The following is a 24,872-nucleotide window of genomic DNA, read 5'->3' on the forward strand; positions in this document are numbered from 1 at the left end:
TAAAAAGTTGGGGGGAGAGAGGAGAAAGAATCCAGGTCCAGGGCTGATTTGACCCACTCCCCATTTCAACCAAAGAAGGGCTCCCGAACCTCAGATCTCCGCCGCCATGTGTCTCACTAGCTACTCTTCCTGTGTGGCTCTTGTGGCCCCCTAAACCCCCGCGAATCCCATCCTTTTCAGCCTGGCCAGCGGCCCTGTAAGGACAGCCACGTCAGAAGTCTGGGAGGCTGCCGGTATCTCGTTTCCTCGTGAGGCTTCCTTTCCTTCCACACGGTCCCCCGGAACCTGCAGGGAGCCATGCGCACACCCTTCCACCCAAACCCAGCCAGACCCTGACAACCACCCCGTGCGGCGGTGCCGGTGGTCCTGTTTTAGGAAATCAGGGAAGCGAGCTGCAGGGACATGCCTGGAGTCGCCAGTCACAGGCAGAGCGGGGAGGTGAGCCCAGGACTTTAGAAGCCACACTGGGGACCCAGGGATCCTGTGTGGCCATCACACACCTGCTAGAAGCAACAGCCCTTCTCTAGAAAAATGAACCTGGCCAGACAGTTTCAGGGACTCCTGGACCCCATATGAAGGCTCCTGGGGTACCATGAGTCTCAGAGGACAGGGAGACCAGTCCCTGGCAACTGAAGCATGCCCCTACTCCCCCCCGAGTAAACGCATCCCCTCCCAGAAAGACCCGTGGCAGGGCTCCAGCAATCCTACCTAATGCACTCCTGGGTGAGTCCCTCCGCCCGCCCACCCCGTCCTGGCATTTCAATCTCCTCAGCTACTCAAGGAGTGAAATCACAATCCTAGTTGGTAGGGGTTTGAGTTCTTATCCTGTACCTCTGCTGGGCTCCAAGCAATCCTGGAGGCAGGCCTCCATGCCCCCATTTCACAGGTGAGGAAACTGAGGCACACAGAAAAACAATCCTAGCAAGCAGGGTCAGCCTCGGTGCCCAGGCCGCCTCTAAAGCTCTCAGCCTGGAGACCATAGGTGAGGAGGTGTCCCCCACCCCACACACAGCACACCAGAGCCCACCTCGGCGGGCGATCTCCGCCTTCAGCAGCCCCTCCATAGGGTCCGACTCGGCCAGGTCCAGGGGCAGGTCCCCGTCACTGTTGACGGCGGCGATGTTGGCCCCGTGGCTCAGGAGGTACCTGGGGGGTGGGGGTTGGTCAGGGCTGAGGGTCCAGGCCCCCACCGCGACCAGGTCCTGCCCAGCCTTCCCTTGCCTCACCTGGCGATGTCTAGGTAGCCGCAGGAGGCGGCCACGTGCAGGGGCGTCCAGCCCTCGTTGTCCGCCTGGTTCACGGTGGCGCCTTGCTCTACCAAGAAGCGCACCACCTCCAGGTTCTCATCAATGCAGGCCTGGGGGTGGGAAACAGCCGTCAGCCGCACCTCCCCCAGCCACGGTGTCCCAGCAAGGCAGGACTCCAGAGGCAGCCACGAAAACAGATCCAGGGACACGGTGCTAGGACAGTGGGGAAAACGACCCCAACAGCCTCTGGCCTCCAGCTGTTTAAGATACCCCCGATTGACCAATAGTCAGGTCAGCCAAGCCTTCAGCGCTCAGTGGAAACCACAAAAGGACTCCTGGCTACCTGCAAACAGGAAGCGAAAGGGGAAGGGAGGGGGCCTCTCATCCGGGTGCGGGAACCCCACATGGTACTTGTTAGACACAGAAACCCCCTCACCACCCGCAGGTGGCGCTTCCAGCGCTCCGACTAGGGAAGCGGTTCCAGCCCCTCCTCCTTCAGAGCCAGGAGTCCTGGCCCCCAGCCCCTCCTGCCTTAAACTCAGCCAGATCCTCCCAAGGGTCGAGCCTGGAAACCACCCCAGCAGACACTGTGCAGGAGCGAAGCCGTGGGCCCAGGGCTGTGCAGGGTGGGGGAAGGACGCCCTGTGCCGGGACAGACTCAGGGGCCTCGGCAGGACTCCCAGATGGGTGACACAGCTGCACACCTGTGTGCCCGGGGCCCCAGGCTGTCACACTACAGTTCACTGAGGCCTCCTCTGCACGGGGCACTGCAGCCAGGGACTTACACGGGCCAATGTTTCTCATTCTTCCCTTAGGAGTCCAAAACTCGGGGAACAAAAGCCGAAGTCCAGGGGGTTGGGGGAGAAACCTGCCCCAGGCCTTGTGGACACTGGATGGGCCCTGGGACCTGAACTGGAGCTGAGGGAGGAGTGAAGCTAAATTCCTAGATCCACGGGATAAATTACCCTCTAAGTCCCTCACCTCTCCAAAGCTGCCCATCTGGAGAAGCGGGGAGGGAGCTACGAGGGCCAAGAGCATGAGGTCATGGAAACTCAGGCTGTGAAGGGGGCCGCACGTGCCCTGGGAACGGGATGAACTCGACTCGTTTATTTCCATCCAGTTGTCATGGCAATGGGGGAGGGGGGCAAGGAGAGCGATGGGCCTTTCCCTTTCAAGGACCTGCCCAGTACAGGCATCCCTGTGAAAGATGCCTGAGGCCTGGGCACCAGGGACTCCGAAGTCCAGGCCCAGCCCCTCCCCATTTAACCCAGGAGGCCAGGCCCAGCCCCTCCCCCACTCAACCCAGGAGGCCAGGCCTCAGCCTTTCCATCCTCAGATGCAGAAGCCCAGGCCCCCAGCCTCTCCCCATTCAGACCCAGGAGTCCAGGCCCAGCCCCTCCTCCCTCAGACCCAGGAGTCCAGGCCCCCAGCCCCTCCTCCCTCAGACCCATGAGTCCAGGCCCAGCCCCTCCTCCCTCAGACCCATGAGTCCAGGCCACAGCCCCTCCTCCCTCAAACCCAGGAGCCCCGACTCCAGCCCCTGCTCCCTCAGACCCAGGAGTCCAGGCCCAGCCCCTCCTCCCTCAGACCCAGGAGTCTAGGACCCCAGCCCCTCCTCCCTCAGACCCAGGAGTCCAGGCCCTAGCCCCGCCTCCCTCAGACCCAGGAGCCCCGACTCCAGCCCCTGCTCCCTCAGACCCAAGAGTCCAGGCCCAGCCCCTCCTCCCTCAGACCCAGGAGTCCAGACCCCCAGCCTCTCCTCCCTCAGACCCAGGAGCCCCGACTCCAGCCCCTGCTCCCTCAGACCCAAGAGTCCAGGCCCAGCCCCTCCTCCCTCAGACCCAGGAGTCCAGGCCCTAGCCCCGCCTCCCTCAGACCCAGGAGCCCCGACACCAGCCCCTGCTCCCTCAGACCCAAGAGTCCAGGCCCAGGCCGTCCTCCCTCAGACCCAGGAGTCCAGACCCCCAGCCTCTCCTCCCTCAGACCCAGGAGCCCCGACTCCAGCCCCTGCTCCCTCAGACCCAAGAGTCCAGGCCCAGCCCCTCCTCCCTCAGACCCAGGAGTCCAGACCCCCAGCCCCTCCTCCCTCAGACCCAGGAGCCCCGACTCCAGCCCCTCCTCCCTCAGACCCAGGAGTCCAGGCCACAGCCCCTCCTCCCTCAAACCCAGGAGCCCAGGCCCCCAGTTCTTCTCTGTTCAGCCCTAAGAATCCTGGCTCCCAGCCCCTCCTACTCTAGCCCCCAAACCCCTAGCCACTAAGGCAGTCGGAGGGCAGGACTGAGGGGAGTGTACCAGCCTCACCAAGTGGCTGATAACCCCACGTGGGGTACCCTTAGAACTCGGAAACTGCCATAGCAGGGGGCTGATGCTTGGGGACCTGCCTCAAGAAGGATGTAGGAGACACACAGCCCCAGGTGGAGAAACTGGCCGGGACTCAAGAGTCACCCAGAGACGGTGACCCCGTCCTTGTTTTCACAGGACTTAGGGTTTCAGCGCTAAAACCAGGCTGTTCTGGGCAAACGGCATAAGCTGGTCACCCCACACTCAGACCTGACCCACACCCAGCTCCCTTACTTGCTGGCCACGTAACCTGAGAAGGGAATCCCCTCCTCTCTGAACCCCAGCCCACCCCAATACTCCAGGCCTCCTGGGATACCCCGAAGAGTGAGTTTGCCAAGCAGTCACCCCACAGTGGGAGGAGAATCCACCTGAAAGCCAGCCTGGTGGACTGGGCCGGGGCAACCTCTCGCTGGGTCCAGGCCAACTAGGTGGCCTGGGGCCTCTGGGGGATGCAGGGAAGGGGGCTCAGTCTGAAGAGCAGAGCCAGGATCCCCTGTAGGGAAAGTGCAGGAGAGCCAGGGGCATGCGATGGTGGACGAGGAAGGGGGCAGGGAAGCCTGAGCGCCTCTCCTGGGCTTGCCAAGGACACAAACCCAGAGGCCCAGAGCAGGGCCTTAGGGAAGAGGGACCCCGCTCTGGGCGGAGGAATATGTCCCAGATAGCACTGGGGCCTCTTGAAGGAAAGAAGGATGGAGAAAGAGAAAGGGGGTAGAGGCAGCCACGACCTGGTGAACACCTAGGATGAACCATTCTCACAAAGGGAGTTTTCCACACGGACACGCCCTCCTCACCACAGTCCCGCCAGGGCGGGGCCGCTACTAGCCTTATCTCCCAGGGAAAACTGATGCACAGAGGAACACCACAAATTCTGGGCTAGAAAGGTGAAGACCCAGAATGAGAACTCAGGACCAACTTATTCTGATTTTGTTTTTCCAAACTGCTTCTCCTCTTGGGAAGTGTAAGGAAGCAGCAGCACCCGGATCAGTGAAATGCACCGGACGGCCGCGCCAGAGCACCTCAGGCTCCAGGAGAGGGCAGTGCAGGGCGGCCACTGAGAACCGGCAGGTCACGCATCCCCCTTCCTTCCCACCGCCCGCCAAGCTCTCCCTCCCAGGGTCCTCTCTGGCTCCATCGGTAAGCAAACCCTAGGGGTTCTGGCAAGGAGACAGAGGTGGCTCCGGGAAATGGGGGTGTGTCACCAGATAAGGAATCTGCTTAAAAGGAGGTGGGGGTTAGACCCAATATCTGGAGACTAGGAGGGAGGAGGCCTAAGGATGGGGCTTTTCTGTCACCAATCCTGTCCCTAGTGGCCCCACTGTGGGGTGGAAGGGACAGATAAAAGTACCCAGAACCAGAGCCAAATTAATCGGCCCTGGGAATATAAGGTGGTCCCGGCTCTGGGACACAGGATTCCGTCCTGAAGTGGACATGGGGGCCTGGCTTGAAGGAAGAGGACTAGCCGAGCTCTGGGACCCCTGGAAGATGCCATGACAGGGGGCCGGAAGAGCGAGCACAGACTAGAGAGGTAAAGGGGATATGGGAGCTGCCCGAATAAAAGAAGTGAGAGGGGGCCGGGTGCGGTGGCTCAAGCCTGTAATCCCAGCACTTTGGGAGGCCGAGACGGGCGGATCACAAGGTCAGGAGATTGAGATCATCCTGGCTAACCCGGTGAAACCCGAAACCCTGTCTCTATTAAAAAATACAAAAAACTAGCCAGGCGAGGTGGTGGGCGCCTATAGTCCCAGCTACTCAGGAGGCTGAGGCAGGAGAATGGCGTGAACCCGAAAGGCGGAGCTTGCAGTGAGCTGAGATCCGGCCACTGCACTCCAGTTTGGGCGACAGAGCGAGACTCCATCTCAAAAAACAACAACAACAAAAAAAGAAGTGAGAGGTGACCCAAATCCACAAGAGGAGGGGGTGTCCAGGCAAAGAAAGCAAGAGGATGGAGAGGTGGCTAAAGCCAGGGAGACAGAGACTTTGGGGTTGTCCAGAAAAACCGTGATGATGCAGGCCTACAAGAAGGGGAGGTGGGGACGCAAGGGAGAGACATCCCACGGAGAAGACCATCCTCAGAAACGAGAGATGGCACAGGCCCCAGAAGGAGAAGGAAAAGGGAACCCAGCGAGTGAAGATGGCATGGGGGTTGGGGTAGGGAGAAGAGATGCCCAGAGAGGACCCAGACAAGGGCAGGATCCGCTCCGAGGGAGGACACCACGTGGTGCAGCGCCGAGAAGGAAGTGCTCTGGAAACAGCATCCTTGAGCAGCAACGCACAGCACAGAGCAAGGGGAAAAGGAATTGGAGGAAGATGGAACCTGAAGGAGGTGGTGGGGAAGGATCTGGGCCTAGCCATAGAGGTGGCCCAGGCCACAAGCTGCAGGCAGAAAGCGGCACAGGTTCAGGGGAGAGAATGCAGGTCAGTGAAAGCAGGACCTGCCTGGAAAGGGGAAACAGCGGGCCAGAGGCGGCGCAGAAGCCAGTAGAGCTCAAAGTGGTCCGGACTCAGGAGAGAAACGGCCGCATTAGAGGGCAGAGTAGAAGCGGCACAGCAAGGGCACTCGAGGTGAGAGAAGGGCAGCGCCAAGTGACAATGGCCAGGACCAGGGAGACAGACCAGAGTGAGCTATGGGAGCTGCCTCAGGTTCAGGAGAGGGCAGGGAGGGAGACAAAGTCCAGGGCCGGCTAGAGAGGCTCAACATCGGAAGAGGGGAAGTCGAGGGAGGGATGGTCAGGGGGACTGCAGGGGTCAGCACAGGCTGGCAAAGCCAGGGCCAGTTAAAGCGACTCCAATGCGGAAGAGGGTAGGTCGAAGGGGACTGGTAAGGAGGCCTGGGGCAGGGTGGTAAGGACAGACTGGCAAAGCCCAGGGCCAGTTGAAGCAGCCCCAATTCGGAAGCGGGGTGGTCGAAGAGGGATGGTAAGGGGGGCTGGGACGGGGTGTCAGCATAGGGTGGCAAAGCGCAGGGCTAGGAACGACGGGGCGGATCGAGACTGGCAACGGCGGCTCGGAACCGGGGAAGGAGGATGCCCCAGGTGGCGCCGCGGAGGGTGGGCCTGGCCCCGGGAGACGCCGGAGGGGGCGCTGACCTGGTGCAGGGCGCTGATGCCGTCGGCGTTGGTGGAGTCCAGCACGGCGCGGGCGGGCGGCGGCGCGGCGGGGTCGAGCTCGGCGCCGGGGCCGGGGTCGGCGGTGCACAGCATCAGACGCGCTTCGTCCAGGTCGCCGCCCGCACAGGCCGCCAGGAACTCGGCGGCGCGCTCGAAGCGGACGGTGCGGGCGCGGCGCTCTCCGGGGCCAGGCTCGGCGCCCGCCCGCGCCCCCCACTGCCGCAGCTGCTCCCGTCGCCGCTCCCGGGCAGCCGCCGCCGCCGCCCCCGGGCCAGCCGCCGGGCCATCCTCTCCGGACATCGCACCGCCCGCCCGCCCAGCGAGCGAGCGAGCGAGCGAGCGCCGAGCCCCAACTGCCGCCGCCGCCCGCCCGCCCCGGGGGCCGCCGGGAACTGCCGCTGGCCCCCCACCGCCCCAGGGATCTCCCGGCCCCCGCCCGGCGCGCTGACGTCACGGCGCTGCCCCAGGGTGTGCTGGGCAGGTCGCGGGGAGCGCCGGGAAATGGAGTCCATAAGCGGAAGTCTCCCCTGGCCACTTTCAGGAGTCGCTGTGCCCCGATGCACACTGGGAAGTCCGCAGCTCCGAGGTGCCCAGTGGAAATCACCGGATGAGGGCCTCCTCCGGGGAATGCTGGGAAATAGAGTCTACAGACAGGAGGGGTGCCCCACGGCATACTAGGAAGCGTAGAGTACCGGGTAAAGGGGACGAAGAGCAGGCTGCCCCGGGGCAGTTAGGAAATCGACTGGACAGCCGCGTGGGAGGGAGTGCGGGGAGAGGCAGGGTTGTTTTGTTATTGTTGTTTTATTTTGTTTTGTTTGTTTTGAGACGGAGTCTCGCTCTGTCTCCACTCTGGAGTTCAGTGGCGCGATATCCGCTCACTGCAATCTCCGCTTCCCAGGTTCAAGCAATTCTCCTGCCTCAGCCCCCAGAGTAGCTGAGATTACAGGCGCCCACCACCACGCCCTGCTAATTTTTATATTTTTAGTAGAGACGGAATTTCATCATGTTGGCCAGGATGGTCTCGATCTCTTGACCTCGTGATCCGCCCGCCTCGGCCGGTAATCCTGCTGGGATGTCGGGCCTCAGCCTCCACGCCCGGCTGGGTTTTATTTATTTTGGGTTTTTTCCTGACCCCTTAACTCGAAATAAGCTCCAAGAGGGCAGGGACTTTTGTCTTCTGTGCACTACTTGTCCTCGGTTCATAGAACAGAACCTGAGAGTACGTGATGGCAAATATTTTTGGAATGAATGAATGAATGGGTTCACCAGGGCACCATGGGAAACTGAGTCCACAACCCAGAAGCCGTGAAAGACAGTCCATTTCCAAGCTTCCCTGGGTGACCTCCCAGGGCATGCTGGGAAATGAAATTTGCGGGGCAAAGGTCAGAACCACGATCCTAGGGCACGCTGGGAAATGTAGCCCACAGGGCCACACCCCTAAAAGCACAGCGGGTGGAAGGCATCTCGGGCTCGGGGCAGAAGTCCACAGTCCCTAATGGTAATCCCTGAACCACACGGAGGAAAGGAACTCAACAGGGACAGGGCTCCCACAGCCTTCACTGGTCCGCGTTTCTCCTGCGCCCACCCGGACCTCCCGGGACCCGTCCAGGCCCCGGCGCGCTCTCAAGGCATGCTGGGATTGGTGGTCCCGGGCGAGGAGTTCCAGCAGGTGGGGGGCGAATCACCTTATATCGGGCCCAAGCGATGATCACACCTTAATCTTCACCTTACGGATCCCGCGCCTAACTCCAAATTGGGAAGGTGGCTGGCGCTTTGAGACAGGAAGAGACCCACCAAAATCACACAGAATTGGGCCGAAATCCAGACAGAGGCTACAGACTATTTCCCAAGCGCTGTGGGAGTTTCCCACCCACTCTGAAGTCCTTGGGTTTGCGCGGAGAAGTAAACTGTGCATCCCACGAGGCCCGTTTCTTTCTCTCTCTCTTTCTTTTTCTTTCCTTTTTTTTTTTTTTTTTTTTTGTTGTTGTTGTTACGAAAATTTTTGTGATTTTATTGTATCATGAGGCATTGAAACATTCGAACAACTCAATATCTGGGTGGTGAGGCAGCTGCTTTCTCCACTTTCTTTGGGTTACTAGAGCAACTTGTCAGATTTTTTTTTTTTTCTTTTCTTTTTTGGGACAGAGTCTTGCTCTGTCGCCCAGGCTGGAGCGCAGTGGCGCGATGTCGACTCACTGCAAGCTCCACCTCCTGAGTCAAGGGAGTCTCCTGCCTCAGCCTCCCAAGTAGCTGGTATTACAGGCGTGCTCCACCACGCCCGGCTAACTTTTATGTATTTTTAGTAGAGACGGGGCTTCACCATGTTGGCCAAGATGGTCTCGAACTCCTGACCTCCTGAACCGACTGCCTCGGCCTCCCAAAGTGCTGGGATTACAGGCGTGAGCCACTGCGCCTGGCCAGATTTGTTTTTCTGAAAAAAGGACAACCTTTTGCAGTAAGTCTTTCCAAGGCATGCGCTGGTACAACACAAACTTCTCCCATCAGAGATGCAGCTAGTCTAGTGTCCAGACATCACACACAACACCTCGGTGGCAGCAGCTCACTGTGCCCTCTCCCGCCGTGGCCCTGCTCATTTGTGCATCATATCTGGAGCAGTGGAATAGTTCTGGAAAGAGGAGGGAGGAGGAGGCAGCGCGAGGGCTGGGTGGAGAGGATGTCAGCTGAAGTTGTGTAGGGCAAGCCTGAACATGTCATTGGTGCAAACCCAAACATCATTGCATCACTGATGTTTGGTTTGGTTTGGTTTGGTTTGGTTTGGTTTTATTTTTGAGACAATCTCACTCTGCCGCCCAGACTGGAGTGCAGTGACATGATCTCGGCTCACTACAACCTCCACCTCCCGGGTTCAAGTGATTCTCCTGCCTCAGCCTCCCGAATAGCTGGGATTACAGGCGTGCTCCACCACGCCCGGCTAATTTTTGTATTTTTAGTAGAGACAGGGTTTCACCACGTTGGCCAGGCTGGTCTCGAACTCCTGACCTCAAGTGATCCTCCCACCTCGGCTTCCCAAAGTGCTGGGGATTACAGGTGTGAGCCACCGTGCCCAGCAGATGTTCTTTAATAGGAATATCTGGTGGAACCCCACGATGGGGTCTTCATCCACCACGGAACCCCATGATGGGGTCTTCATCCACCACGAAGCCTCTTTTTTTTTTTTTTTTGAGACGGAGTCTCGCTCTGTCACCCAGGCTGGAGTGCAGTGGCCGGATCTCAGCTCACTGCAAGTTCCGCCTCCCAGGTTCACGCCATTCTCCTGCCTCAGCCTCCCGAGTAGCTGGGACTACAGGTGCCGCCACCTCGCCTGGCTAGTTTTTTGTATTTTTTAGTAGAGACGGGGTTTCATCATGTTAGCCAGAATGGTCTCGATCTCCTGACCTTGTGATCCGCCCATCTCAGCCTCCCAAAGTGCTGGGATTACAGGCTTTAGCCACTGCACCCGGCTACGAAGCCTGTTTCTATAGAAAGGGATAGTTCCGGTGGCTCTTAGGTGTGGTCCCTGAACCCCACACTTTCCACATACTTACACACCAACCTCCTTCCCCCAGGAAAACAGGAAGTCAATCTTCAGGGTATTATCCTGTAGCTCTGGTTCTATATGTATTCTGTGCCTTTACGTATAGTCGTGTGTATTTGCAATCATGTCTGTGGCCGGGTGTATGTTGTTGATGAATGTTTGTGTTTATGTTTTGGTTTTTTGGTTTTTTTGTTTGTTTGTTTTTGTTTTTGAGATGGAGTTTCACTCTTGTCGTCGCCCAGGCTGGATTGCAATGGCGCAACCAAAAAAGAGTAAAATAACAGAAATCAGAATGGGCTTCTAATACTCTTACCCCTCTCTCCACACTGGACAGAAGAGTCCATTTTATACTTTTGTGGGTGTTCTAACTTCCCCTCCTTATCTGAACCATCTTTATGATGCAGACTAATGTCTATTTTTCTGCTGTTACAGAAGTGGGAACATTTTCTTCTTATCTTTCTGAGGTTATTTACACCAGTGAGGAGGGCCTGCAGTTCCAAGGTTAAGCACCAGCATTCCACCGTTATCACTGAGAGCAAACGGCAGGCCCTAGAAGTGAAAACAAAACCTTTACCACAGAAAGACAAGAGCAAAAGATGATGTTCTCGAGTGGCATATGAAGATGGACACAGCCACCATCACATAGCTGTCAGATACTTTCTGGGTATCATCTTGTCAATTCCAGGAGGCAGAGACTAAGAGACTAGTCCCAGTCACAGAGCTAGAAACTGGCCAAAACAAGGTTCAATCTCAGGACTGTCAAATCCAGAACTGGAATTTTTTTTTTTTTTTTTTTTTTGAGACAGAGTCTCGCTCTGTCGCCCAGGCTGGAGTGCTGTGGCGCGATCTCGGCTCGCTGCAAGCTCCGCCTCCCGGGGTCAAGGGATTCTTCTGGGATTACAGGCGTGTGCCACCATGCCTGGCTAATTTTTGTATTCTTAGTAGAGACGGGTTTCACCATGTTGGCCAGAATAGTTTCGAACTCCTGACCTCATGATCCACCCGCCTCGGCCTCCCAAAGTGTTGGGATTACAGGCATGAGCCACTGCACCTGCCATTTTTTTTTTTTTTTTTGAAATGGAGTCTCACTCTGTCACCCAGGCTGGAGTGCAGTGGTGTGATCTCAGCTCACTGCAACCTCTGCCTCCCAGGTTCAAGTGATTCTCCTGCCTCAGCCTCCCAAGTTGCTGGGACTACAGGGTCACACCACCGCGCCTGGCTAATTTTTGTATTTTTTATACAGATGGGGTTTCACCATGTTGGCCAGGCTGTTCTTGAACTCCTGACCTCAAGTGACCCACCTGCCTCAGCCTCCCAAAGTGCAGGGATTATAGGCATGAACCACTGCGCCCAGATCAGAGCTGGAATTCTTAACCATTCTAGTGGAATACCGTTTTTTAAGTAGAAGTGAAAGTCTAAGGATGGCAGTCCAGGTAAAGATTGCTAATAGAGCTAATGGTGAGAACACATCCCACAGTTCATTGGGTGGGTTGGGCAGATGAGATATCCCAAACCGTGTTCCCCACAAATAAGCAATCACAGTCATGAAAATGTACATAGACATGTTTATGTGAACATGTACAAGCATAAGCACAGCCAGGCACGGTGGCTCACGCCTGTAATACTAGCACTTTGCAATGCCCAGCCAGATAACTTGTCTTTTTATTTACGTGATGCTAACCCATCCAGAGACACACCCACGCCTGACTAATAGGTCTGGCTTGGCCAGGAGCAGTGGCTCACACCTGCAATGCCAGTACTTTGGGAGGCTCAGGCGGGTGGATCACGAGGTCAGGAGTTCGAGACCAGCCTGGCCAACATAGTGAAACCCCATCTCTACTAAAAATACAAAAATTAGCCAGGTGTGGTGCATGTGTCTGTATTCCCAGCTGCTCGGGAGGCTGACGCAGGAGAATTGCTTGAACCTGGGAGGCAGAGGTTGCAGTGAGCTGAGAACACACCACTGCACTGCAGCCTGGGTGACAGAGTGAGGCTCCTTCTCAAAAACAAAAAATGGGTATGGCTTGACCCCAAGAACCTGGTATGACCTCCATGAACCTGGTCTGACCTCCAAGAACCTGGGTTCTTGTTCTTGGGAAGCAAGTATGTTCCATGTGCAGGATCTATATATTTGTGCTGTGTAACAAAAAGGGTGGACTGTGTCAGAGACTGCTAATGTCTGCCCACAGCTATCGTCTCCATCCTCAATAGTAGAATGGAAATCTTATTTGGAATAGTAAAGCACCCAGCTAGCTAAAGTGCAACGTGGAGACCCAGTCTCCTTTGCAATGAGAGGAAGCCAATGACATGGAAATGAACATTGTTGGGCGGGGCTCCCAGAAAGGCTTCGTCGAGGCGGGGTGCAGGGACTCACACCTAGAATCCCAGCACTTTGGGAGGCCGAGGTGGATGGATCACAAGGTCAGGAGTTCGAGACCAGCCTGGCCAACATGGTGAAATCCCATCTCTACTAAAAATACAAAAAGTAGCCGGGTGTGGTGGCGCATGCCTGTGGTCCCAGCTACTCAGGAGGCTGAGGCAGGAGAATCGCTTGAACGGAGGAGGCAGAGGTCGCAGTGAGCCAAGATCTTGCCACAGCACTCCAGCCTGGGCGACAGAGCAAGACTCCATCTAAAAAAAAAAAAAAAAGGAAAAGAAAGGCTTCATCAAAGGGGCTGAAGGCTGCACATTTTTGGTCTTCTCTCCTGCCCTCCTCCTTCTTAGAAAGTGGACGTGATGGCTGCAGCTGGAGAAATCATGCTGTGCTCATCAAGTGACCTTATAGCTGGAAGTAGCGCAGAAAGGCAGAAGAAGACTTATTTATTTATTTATTTATTTATTTTTGAGATAGGGTTTTGCCCTGTCACCCAGGCTGGAGTGCAGTGGTGTGATCGTAACTTACTGAAGCCTCCAACTCGCGGGCTCAAGCCATCCTCCTGTGTCAGTCTCCCAAGTAGCTAGGACTACAGGTGCACACCACCGCATCTGGCTAAGTTTTTGTATTTTTTGGTAGGGATGGTGTCTCATTATGTTGCCTATGCTGGTCTTGAATTCCTGGCCTCAGGGAATACCCTCACCTCAGCCTCCCGAAGTGCTGGGATTACAGGTATAAGCCCATATCCCAGGCCAGAAGCTCAATTCTTTATTTTATTTTATTTTATTTTATTTATTTTTTTTTTTTTTTGAGACGGAGTCTCACTCTGTCGCCCGGGCTGGAGTGCAGTGGCCGGATCTCAGCTCACTGCAAGCTCCGCCTCCCGGGTTCACGCCATTCTCCTGCCTCAGCCTCCCGAGTAGCTGGGACTACAGACGTCCGCCACCTCGCCCGGCTAGCTTTTTGTATTTTTTTAGTAGAGACGGGGTTTCACCATGTTAGCCAGGATGGTCTCGATCTCCTGACCTCGTGATCCGCCCGTCTCGGCCTCCCAAAGTGCTGGGATTACAGGCTTGAGCCACCGCGCCCGGCTATTTTATTTTATTTTTTGAGATGGAGTCTCACTCTGTCACGCAGGCTGGAGCACAGTGGCGTGATCTCGGCTCACTGCAAGCTCCACCTCCCGGGTTCACACCATTCTCCTGCCTCAGCCTCCTGAGTAGCTGGGACTACAGGTACCCACCACCACACCCAGCTAATTTTTTTTTTTTTGTCTTTTTAGTAGAGACGGGGTTTCACCGTGTTAGCCAGGATGGGCTCAATCTCCTGACCTCATGATCCACCCACCTCAGTCTCCCAAAGTGCTGGGATTACAGGCATAAGCCACAGCGCCCGGCCTCTTTTTTTCTTTTTTGAGATGGAATCTTACTCTATTGCCCAGGCTGGAGTACAGTGGCACGATCTTGGCTCACTGTAACCTCTGCCTCCAACGTTCAAGCAATTCTCCTGCCTCAACCTCCAGAGTAGCTGGGATTACAAGCGCACACCACCACACCTGGCTAATTTTTGTGTATTTGTAGAGATGAGGTTTCACCACATTGGCCAGGCTGGTCTCGAACTCCCGACCTCAGGTGATCCACCTGCCTCAGCCTCCCAAAGTGCTGGGATTACAGACATGAGCCACCACACATGGCCTTAGAAGCCTCAGTTCCTGATGACGGTTGGGATATGTCTTCCCTTCCCTGCACTGCCTACCTCTCATCTTTAGGTTACATGTGAGAAAACAAATCTCCAATTCACCACAACTATTGTTATCTGGGGAGCTGTCTCTTACGATCAGCCAAACATAACTCCTCAATGACATTGTCAGTTTTGCACTGCCTTTATAATGGGGAGGGATCTGGGTCCAGCTGTGGCAACATGAAGAGGCACTGGCGGGATGACCACAGCCAGGCTCTGTTGATTCACCCAGAGACTGCAGAGGTACAAGCAAGTCCAGCCAAGATCAGCCAAGTTCAGCCAGACGAGAACGCCCAGCTGAGCCCAGCCCAATTTGCCAACCGTCAAACCATAAGTTAAATAAATGACTGCTGGCTCAAGCCACTAATACTTGGGGTGACTTTTTTCTTTTTCTTTTTCTTTTTTTTTTTGAGACCAAGTCCCACTCTGTCATCCAGGCTGGAGTGCAGTGGCACAATCTCAGCTCACTGCAACCTCCACCTCTGAGGTTCAAGTCATTCTCCTGCCTTAGCTCCTAAGTAGCTGGGATTCCAGGCACCAGCCACCACGCCCGGCTACTTTTTGTGTTTTTAGTAGAGATGGGGTTTTACTATGTTGATCAGGCTGTCTTGAACTCCTGGCCTCAAGTGATCCACCTGCCTCAGCCTCCCAAAATGCTGGGATTACAGGTAGGGGTGAGCCACCATGCCAGGCCTGGGGTAACTTTTTATGCCACAAAAGCAAACTGATGCAGGCATTCCAAGAGGCCTTTGAGGCCGCTGATTGCAAGACACTCTGCCTTTGATAAAATGTAGTGGACAGAGAAGCAGTGGTTTCAGTGGCAAAGATGACAAATTGTCGCCCAATATTCTTTGTCCCCTTCTTTCTCAACATAATGGAACCTCTGATTTACGCTGGGTTTAGCATAGCCACCTAGAATAATGGTTACATTTACCAGTGTCAGGCCTCTGAGCCCAAGCTAAGCCATCATATCCCCTGTGACCTGCACGTGTACATCCAGATGGCCTGAAGGAACTGAAGAGCCACAAAATACGTGAAAATGGCCTTAACTGATGACATTCGACCATTGTGATTTGTTCCTGCCCCATCTAACTGATACGATATATTCTCCCCTGCCCTTAAGAAGGTACTTTGTAAAATTCTCCCCGCCCTTGAGAATGTACTTTGTACGCCCATCCCAAACCTAGAAGAACTAATGATAATCCCACCACCCTTTGCTGACTCTCTTTGCGGACTCAGCCCGCCTGCACCAGGTGATTAAAAAGCTTTTTTTTTTTTTTTTTTTTTTTTTTTTTTTTTTTTTTTGAGACGGAGTCTTGCTCTGCCGCCCAGGCTGGAGTGCAGTGGCGGCTCTCAGCTCACTGCAAGCTCCGCCTCCCGGGTTCACGCCATTCTCCTGTCTCAGCCTCCCCAGTAGCTGGGACTACAGGCGCCCGCCTCGTCGCCCCGCTAGTTTTTTTTTTGTATTTTTAGTAGAGACGGGGTTTCACCATATTAGCCAGGATGGTCTCGATCTCCTGACCTCGTGATCCGCCCGTCTCGGCCTCCCAAAGTGCTGGGATTACAGGCTTGAGCCACCGCGCCCGGCCGATTAAAAAGCTTTATTGCTCACACAAAGCCTGTTTGGTGTTCTCTTTACACGGACGCACGTGACATTTGGTGCCGTGACTCGGATCAGGGGACCTCCCTTGGGAGATCAATCCCCTGTCCTCCTGCTCTTCGCTCCATGAGAAAGATCCACCTACGACCTCGGGTCCTCAGACCAACCAGCCCAAGGAACGTCTCACCAATTTTAAATCAGGTAAGCAGCCCCTTTTTACTCTCTTCTCCAGCCTCTCTCACTATCCCTCAACCTCTTTCTCCTTTCAATCTTGGCGCCGTCCTTCAATCTCTCCCTTTTCTTAATTTCAGTTCCTTTCCTTTTCTGGTAGAGACAGAGGAGACACGTTTTATACGTGAACTCAAAACTCTGGCGCTGGTCATGGACTCGGGAAGACAGTCTTCCCTTGGTGTTTAATCATGCGGGGACACCTGTCTGATTATTCACCCATGTTTCAGAGGTGTCTGATCACCGTGGGGACACCGGCCTTGATCCTTCACCCTTAGTGGCAAGCACCACTTTCCTGGGGAGCAAGTACCCCCCACCCCTTCTCTCCATGTCTCTCCCCTCTCTTTTCTCTCCACTTTCCTGGGGGGCAGGCACCCCGCCCCCACCACCTTCTCTCCGTGTCTCTACCCTCTCTTTTCTCTGGGCTTGCCTCCTTCACTATAGGCAATCTTCCACCCTCCATTCCTCCTTCTTCTCCCTTAGCCTCTGTCCTCAAAAACATAAAACCTCTTCAACTCACACCTGACCTAAAACCTAAACACCTTATTTTCTTCTGCAATGCCACTTAACCCCAATACAAACTCGACAGTGGTTCCAAACAGCCAGAAAACAGCACTTTCGATTTTTCCATCCTAGAAGATCTAGATAATTCTTGTCATAAAATGGGCAAATGGTCTGAGGTGCCTGATGTCCAGGCATTCTTTTACACATCGGTCCCTCCCTAGTCTCTGTTCCCAATGTGACTTGTCCCAAATCCTCCTTCTTTCCCTCCCGTCTGTCCCCTCAGTCCCAACCCCAAGCGTCACTGAGTCTTTTCTTTTTTTTTTTTTTTTTTGAGACGGAGTCTCGCTCTGTCACCCAGGCTGGAGTGCAGTGGCCGGACCTCAGCTCACTGCAAGCTCTGCCTCCCGGGTTCACGCCATTCTCCTGCCTCAGCCTCCCGAGTAGCTGGGACTACAGGCGCCCGCCACCTCGCCCGGCTAATTTTTTTTTTATTTTTTAGTAGAGACGGGGTTTCACCGGGTTAGCCAGGATGGTCTCAATCTCCTGAGCTCGTGATCCGCCCGTCTCGGCCTCCCAAAGTGCTGGGATTACAGGCTTGAGCCACCGCGCCCGGCCGCGTCACTGAGTCTTTTCAATCTTCCTTTTCTACCAACCCATTTGACCTCTCCTCTCCTCCCCAGACTGCTCCTCCTCAGGTTGCTCCCAGCCAGGCTGAATCAGGCGCCAATTCTTCCTCAGCCTCCGCTCCCCAACCGTATAATCCTTCTGTCACCTCCTCTGCCCACACCCGGTCCAGCTTACAGTTTCGTTCTGCGGCCTGCCCTCCCCCATCTGCCCAACAATTGCCTCTTAAAAGAGGTGGCTGGAGCTAAAGGCATAGTCAAGGTTAATGCTCCTTTTTCTTTATCCGACCTCTCCCAAATCAGTTAGTGTTTAGGCTCTTTTTCATCAAATATAAAAACCCAGCCCAGTTCATGGCTCATTTGACAGCAACCCTGAGATACCTCACAGCCCTAGGCCCTGAAGGCCCAGAAGGCCATCTTATTCCCAAGATGCATTTTATTACCCAATCCGCTCCTGACTTTAAATAAAGCTTTAAAAATTACATTCGGGCCCTCAAACCCCACAACAGGACTTAACTAACCTTGCCTTCAAGGTGTACAACAGTAGAGTAGAGGCAGCTGTGTAGCAACATATTTCTGAGTTGCAGTTCTGTGCCTCCACTGTGAGAGAAACCCCAGCCACATCTCCAGCACACAAGAACTTCAAAATGCCTAAGCCGCAGTGGTCAGGCATTCTTACAGGACCTCCTCCCTCAGGATCTTGCTTCAAGTACCAGAAATCGAATGCCCACAGCCCAGGATTCCTCCTAAGCCGTGTCCCATCTGTGTGGGACCCCACTGGAAATCGGACTGTCCAACTCGCCCGGCAGCTACTCCCAACGCCCCTGGAACTCTGGCCCCAGGCTCTCTGACTGACTCCTTCCCAGATCTCCTCGGCTTAGCAGTTGAAGACTGACGCTGCCCGATCACTTTGGAAGCCTCCGGGACCATCACAGACGCTTTGGGTAACTCTTACAGTGGAGGGTAAGTCCGTTCCCTTCTTAATCCATACGGAGGCCACCCACTCCACATTACCTTCTTTTCAAGGGCGTGTATCCCTTGCCTCCATAACTGTTGTGGGTACTGACAACCAGGTTGCTAAACCTCTTAAAACTCCCCAACTCTGGTGCCAACTTGGACAATATCCTTTTATGCACTCCTTTTTAGTTATTCCCACCTGCCCAGCTCCTTTATTAGGTCAAGACATTTTAACCAAATTATCTGCTTCCCTATCTTAGCCCAGACTATTCCTGGGCTACAGCCACACTTCATTGCCACCCTTTTCTCCAGTTCAAAGCCTCCTTTGCATCCTTCCCTTGTATCTCCCCACCTTAATCCACAAGTATAGGACACCTCTACTCCTTCCTTGGTGACAGATGATGCACCCCTTACATCCCATTAAAACCTAATCACCCTTACCCTGCTCAATGCCAATATCCCATCCCACAGCACACTTTAAAAAGGTTAAAGCCTGTTATCACCCGCCTGTACAACATGGTCTCTTCAAGCCTACAAATTCTCCTTACAACTCCCCTATCCTACCTGTCGAAAGACCAGACAAGCCTTACAGGTTAGTTCAGGATCTGTGCCTTATCAACCAAACTGTCTTGCCTATCCGCCCCGTGGTGCCAAACCCATATACTCTCCTATCCTCAATACCTCCCTCCTCCCTCCACAACCCATTATTCTGTTCTAGATAAACCTAGCTGACCCCATAAATCCTAAATCCTTTCCCAACTCCCCTTTCCATTCCTCAAAAAACAGCCCTAAAAGCTGCTCCCACACTAGCTCTCCCTAACTCATCCCAACCCTTTTCATCACACGCAGCCGAAATACAGGGCTGTGCTGTCAGAATTTTTTTTTTTTTTTTTTTTTTTTTTGAGACGGAGTCTCGCTCTGTCGCCCAGGCTGGAGTGCAGTGGCGCGATCTCGGCTCACTGCAAGCTCCGCCTCCCGGGTTAACGCCATTCTCCTGCCTCAGCCTCCCAAGTAGCTGGGACTACAGGCACCTGCCACCTCGCCCGGCTAGTTTTTTTTATTTTTTTTAGTAGAGACGGGGTTTCACCGTGTAGACCAGGATGGTCTCGATCTCCTGACCTCGTGATCCACCCGTCTCGGCCTCCCAAAGTGCTGGGATTACAGGCTTGAGCCACCGCGCCCGGCCGCTGTCAGAATTTTTACAGAAGAGCCAGGACCGTGCCCTGGAGCCTTTCTGTCCAAACAACTTGACCTTACAGTTTTAGCCTAGCCCTCATGTCTGTGTGCAGTGGCTGCCACTGCTTTAATACTTTTAGAGGCCCTCAAAATCACAAACTGTGCTCAACTCACCCTCTACAGTTCTCCTAACTTCCAAAATCGAGTCTCTTCCTCACACCTGACACATATACTTTCTGCTCCCTGGCTCCTTCAGCTATACTCACTCTTTGTTGAGTCTCCCATAGTTACCATTGTTCCTGGCCCGGACTTCAATCCGGCCTCCCACATTATTCCGGATACCACACCTGACCCCCATGACTGTATCTCTCTGATCCACCTGACATTCACTCCATTTCCCCATATTTCCTTATTTCCTGTTCCTCACCCTGATCACACTTGGTTTATTGATGGCTGTTCCACCAGGCCTCATCACCACTCACCAGCAAAGGCAGGCTATGCTATAGTGTCTTCCACATCTATCATTGAGGCTACCACTCTGCCCTGCTCCACTACCTCTCAGCAAGCCACACTCATTGCCTTAACTCAGGCCCTCACTCTTGCGAAAGGACTACGTGTCAATATTGATACTGACTGTAAATATGCCCTCCATATCCTCACCACCATGCTGTTTTATGGGCTGAAAGGTTTCCTCACTACACAAGGGTTCTCCGTTATTAATGCCTCTTTAATGAAGACCATTCTCAAGGCCGCTTTACTTCCAAAGGAAGTTGGAGTCATTCACTGCAAGGGCCATCAAAAGGCATCAGATCCCATCACTCAGGGCAACACTGATGCTGATAAGGTAGCTAAAGAAGCAGCTAGTGTTCCAACTTCTGTCCCTCATGGCCAGTTTTTCTCCTTCTCATTGGTCACTCCCACCTACTCTCCCACTGAAACTGCCACCTATCAATCTCTTCCCACACAAGGCACATGGTTCTTAGACCAAGGAAGGTATCTCCTTCCAGCCTCACAGGCCCATTCTATTCTGTTGTCATTGCATAACCTCTTCCATGTAGGTTACAGGCTGCTACCCCATCTCTTAGAACCTCTCATTTCCTTTCCATCGTGGAAATCTATCCTCAAGGAAATCACATCTCAGTTGTCCCATCTGCTATTCTACTACCCCTCAGGATTGTTCAGGCCCCCTCCCTTCCCTACACATCAAGCTCAGGAATTTGCCCCTGCCCAGGACTGGCAAATTGATTTTACTCACATGCCCTGAGTCAGGAAACTAAAATACCTCTTGGTCTGGGTAGACACTTTCACTGGATGGGTAGAGCCCTTTCCCACAGGGTCTGAGAAGGCCGCCGCGGTCATTTCTTCCCTTCTGTCAGACATAATTCCTCGGTTTGGCCTTCCCACCTCTATACGGTCTGATAACGGACCAGCCATTATTAGTCAAATCACCCAAGCACTTTCTCAGGGTCTTGGTATTTAGTGGCTCCTGGTTTTGCCTCAAATCGCCACCCTTAAGTCTCTCTTGAAGTGGACAGAAGGTCTTCAGTGCAAGGTACCCTCCAATACTTTCAACCTGATGAAGTCCTATTCTTTTCTTTTATACTCACTCTTATTCTCATTCCCGTTCTTATGCCACCCTCTACCTCTCCACAGCTATCTCCACCACACTATCAATCTCACTCTCTCCTAGCCGTTTCTAATCCTTCTTTAACAAACAGCTGCTGGCCTTGCATTTCTCTTTCCTCCAAAATCGCCAAGGTCTCGACTTACTCACTGCTAAAAAAAGAGAACTCTGTATATTTTTAAATGAAGAGTGTTGTTTTTACCTAACAATCAGGCCTGGTGTATGACAACATTAAAAAAAACTCAAGGATAGAGCCCAAAAACTCACCAACCAAGCAAATAATTACACTGAACCCCCTTGGACACTTTCTAATTGGATGTCCTGGGTCCTCCCAATTCTTAGTTCCTTTAATACCTATTTTTCTTCTTCTCTTCTTCAGACCTCGTGTCTTTCGTTTAGTTTCTCATTTCATAGAAAACCACATCCAGGCCATCACCAATCATTCTATATGACAAATGCTCCTTCTAACAACCCCACAATATTACCCCTTACCCCAAGATCTTTCTTCAGTTTAATCTCTCCCACTCTAGGTTCCCAAGCCGCCCCTAATCCCGCTCGAAGGAGCCCTGAGAAACATCGCCCATTATCTCTCCATACCACACCCAAAACTTTTCGCCGCCCCAACACGTCACCACTATTTTGTTTTGTTTTTCTTATTAATGTAAGAAGGCAGGAATGTCAGGCCTCGGAGCCCAAGCTAAGCCATCATATCCCCTGTGACCTGCACGTAGACATCCAGATGGCCTGAACAACCACAAAATGGCTGAAGAGCCACAAAAGAAGTGAAAATAGCCTTAACTGATGACATCCCACCATTGTGATTTGTTCCTGCCCCACCCTAACTGATAGGATATATTCTGCCCCACCCTTTCTAATATTCTCCCCCGCCCTTGAGAAGGTACTTTGAGGCCGGGCGCAGTGGCTCAAGCCTGTAATCCCAGCACTTTGGGAGGCCGAGACGGGCGGATCACGAGGTCAGGAGATAGAGACCATCCTGGCTAACACGGTGAAACCCCGTCTCTACTAAAAATACAAAAACTAGCCGGGCGAGATGGCGGGCACCTGTAGTCCCAGCTACTCGGGAGGCTGAGGCAGGAGAATGGCGTGAACCCGGGAGGCAGAGCTTGCAGTGAGCTGAGGTCCGGCCACTGCACTCCAGCCTGGGCGACAGAGCGAGACTCCGTTTCAAAAAAAAAAAAAAAGAGAGAAGGTACTTTGTAATATTCTCCCCACCCTGAAGAACGTGCTTTGTACGCCTATCCCAAACCTATAAGAACTAATGACAATCCCACCATCCTTTGCTGACTCCTTTTTCGGACTCAGCCCACCTGCACCCAGGTAAAATAAACAGCCTTGTTGCTCACACAAAGCCTGTTTGGTGGACTTTTCACACGGCCGCATGGGACACCAGCATCCCTTGCAACTGGGTATGACAATGTAATTAACTTCTGTCCATGAGACTGAATAGGAATAAACATGTCTCCTTCCATTTTACCCCTGTCTGCTGCCTGCCACAGAGTGGGAACTATCTTACCCTGTGAGCGAAGGCAACCCACCGGGGAAGGTAGCCACAGAGTAGGATGAGCTTGGACCCAGGCAACGTTACAAAAAAGAGCCATCATCCCAGCTCAGACTTTTACATGTGAAAGGAATCAACTATGGTCAGCCAGGCAAAGTGGCTCACACCTGTAATCCCAGCATTTTGAGAGGCTGAAGTGGGAGGCCTGCTTGAGCCCGGGAGGTCGAGGCTGCAGTGAACTGTGATTGCACCACTGCACTCTAGACTGGGTGACAGAGTGAGACGCTGTCCCAAAAAAAGAAGGCGGCGGCCGGGCACGGTGGCTCAAGCCTGTAATCCCAGCACTTTGGGAGGCCGAGACGGGCGGATCACGAGGTCAGGAGATCAAGATCATCCTGGCTAACACGGTGAAACCCCGTCTCTACTAAAAATACAAAAACTAGCGGGCGAGGTGGGGGCGCCTGTAGTCCCAGCTACTCGGGAGGCTGAGGCAGGAGAATGGCGTAAACCCGGGAGGCGGAGCTTGCAGTGAGCTGAGATCTGGCCACTGCACTCCAGCCCGGGTGACAGAGCGAGACTCCGCCTCAAAAAAAAAAAAAAGAAAGAAGAAGAAGAAGGCTGGGCGCGGTGGCTCACACCTATAATCCCAGCACTTTGGGAGATCGAGGTGGGCGGATCACGAGGTCAGGAGATCAAGACCATCCTGGCCAACATGGTGAAACCCCATCCCTACTAAAAATACAAAAAATAAATTAAAAAAAAAATTAGCTGGGTGTGGTGGCCCGGGCCTGTAATCCCAGGTACTCGGGAAGCTGAGGCAGGAGAATCGCTTGAACCAGGGAGGCGGAGCTTGCAGTGACCTGAGATTGCACCGTTGCACTCCAGCCTGATGACACAGCGAGACTCCATCTCAAAAAAAAAGAAAGAAAAAGAAATCAGCTGTTGTCTTGGTCCATTTGGGCTGCTGTAACAGAATACCTTAGACCTGGTAATTTACAAACAATACAAATGCATTGCTCACAGTTCTGTAGCCTGGGAAGACCAAGATCAGGGTGCCAGAAGACTCAGTGTGGAGTGAGGGTCTGCTCTCTGCTTCACGGATGGTGCCTTCTTGCTGTGTCCTCACACAGCAAAGGGGCAAGGGGCTCCCTCAAGCCTCTTTTAGAAGCACATTAACCCCATTTGTGAGGACTCTGCCTTCATGACCTAATCACCTCCTCAAGTCCCATTTAATACTGAAAGAACACATTCCTCAAGACATCACATCCTCCCATATGCATCCACTTCCTGGGCCCGACACAAACACATCACAGCCTTGAGCACATCACATCCCCCCATATGCCTGCCCGACACAAACACATGAAGAAAAACAACACCTGGAGAAGCTCCAATAAGGTTACAACCGTTTGTCAAAGCGCAGGAACCGATAAGAAGGCTGCTAAAAGCATAACTTAACATGTAAACCAATTGTAATTCTGTAGCCTAGAGAAATGCCTTGTTCCTCTGTAACCTGACAAGTCCTGTTTACCTCGAGCTATAAAAAGCAAGCGCACGCATTGTTTGGGGCCCTCTTGAATGCTGTGTTACGGAGGGACCAAGTTCGAACTTGCATTAAAGATCCTTGCCGCTTGGCTTTGACTCTGGACTCTGGTGGTCTTCTTCGGGGAACAAAAGGTCTGGGCATAACAATACTCTTGCATTCATTAGCTTCCAACATATACATGCCGGGGGATTCGTACATTCAAAGCAGAGCAACTGTCTGGTTATTTGGAATGTAGGGCCCAGTGGCCAGACCCATATGGTCCCTAATACACATCCCGAATGGAAAGTCACAAAGGCAGAGCAGCAAACAATAATTATTAATTTGTCACTGAGCTGATTCTCCCATACGAAACTTTACGTGTCACTTTTTAAATGTCCTTTTGCACTTTGTGTGTGTGTGTGTGTGTGTGTGTTTGTGGTGGAGTCTTGCTCTGTCGCCCAGGCTGGAGGGCAGTGGTGTGATCTCGGCTCACTGCAACCTCCCCAGTTCAAGCGATTCTCCTGCCTCAGCCTCCTGAGTAGCTGGGATTATAGGCACCACTACACCCAGCTCATTTTTTTTTTTTTTTTTTTTGTAATTTAGTAGAGCTAGGGTTTCCTAGAGATGGCCAGCTGGTCACCCACTCCTGACCTCAAGAGATCCTCCCGCCTTGAGCTTGGCAGTGAGCCGAGATTGCGCCACTGCACTCCAACCTGGGCGACAGAACAAGACTCCATCTCAAAAAAAAAAAAAAAAAGAAAAAGATCCTCCCACCT

General features: G+C 53.5%; 1 protein-coding gene across 2 annotated transcripts in view; it reads right to left on the reverse strand.

Annotated features, from left to right (window-relative positions):
• Positions 1-7,111, reverse strand: part of PPP1R12C (protein phosphatase 1 regulatory subunit 12C) — a 29,715-nt gene extending 22,604 nt beyond the window's left edge. For both annotated transcript variants that reach the window (XM_033224427.1, XM_033224426.1), the window contains exons 1-3: positions 6,674-7,111; positions 1,227-1,357; positions 1,028-1,146 (exon numbers count right to left, since the gene is read on the reverse strand). In XM_033224427.1, coding sequence (XP_033080318.1) covers positions 1,028-1,146; positions 1,227-1,357; positions 6,674-6,994 — 571 coding nt within the window. In that variant the 5' untranslated portion in view covers positions 6,995-7,111. The remainder of the gene's footprint in view (positions 1-1,027; positions 1,147-1,226; positions 1,358-6,673) is intronic.
• Positions 7,112-24,872: the final 17,761 nt, after the last annotated feature.

This window comes from Trachypithecus francoisi, unplaced genomic scaffold (genome assembly GCF_009764315.1).
Source record: "Trachypithecus francoisi isolate TF-2019V2 unplaced genomic scaffold, Tfra_2.0 Lachesis_group12, whole genome shotgun sequence".
NCBI classification, from domain to species: Eukaryota; Metazoa; Chordata; class Mammalia; order Primates; family Cercopithecidae; genus Trachypithecus; species Trachypithecus francoisi.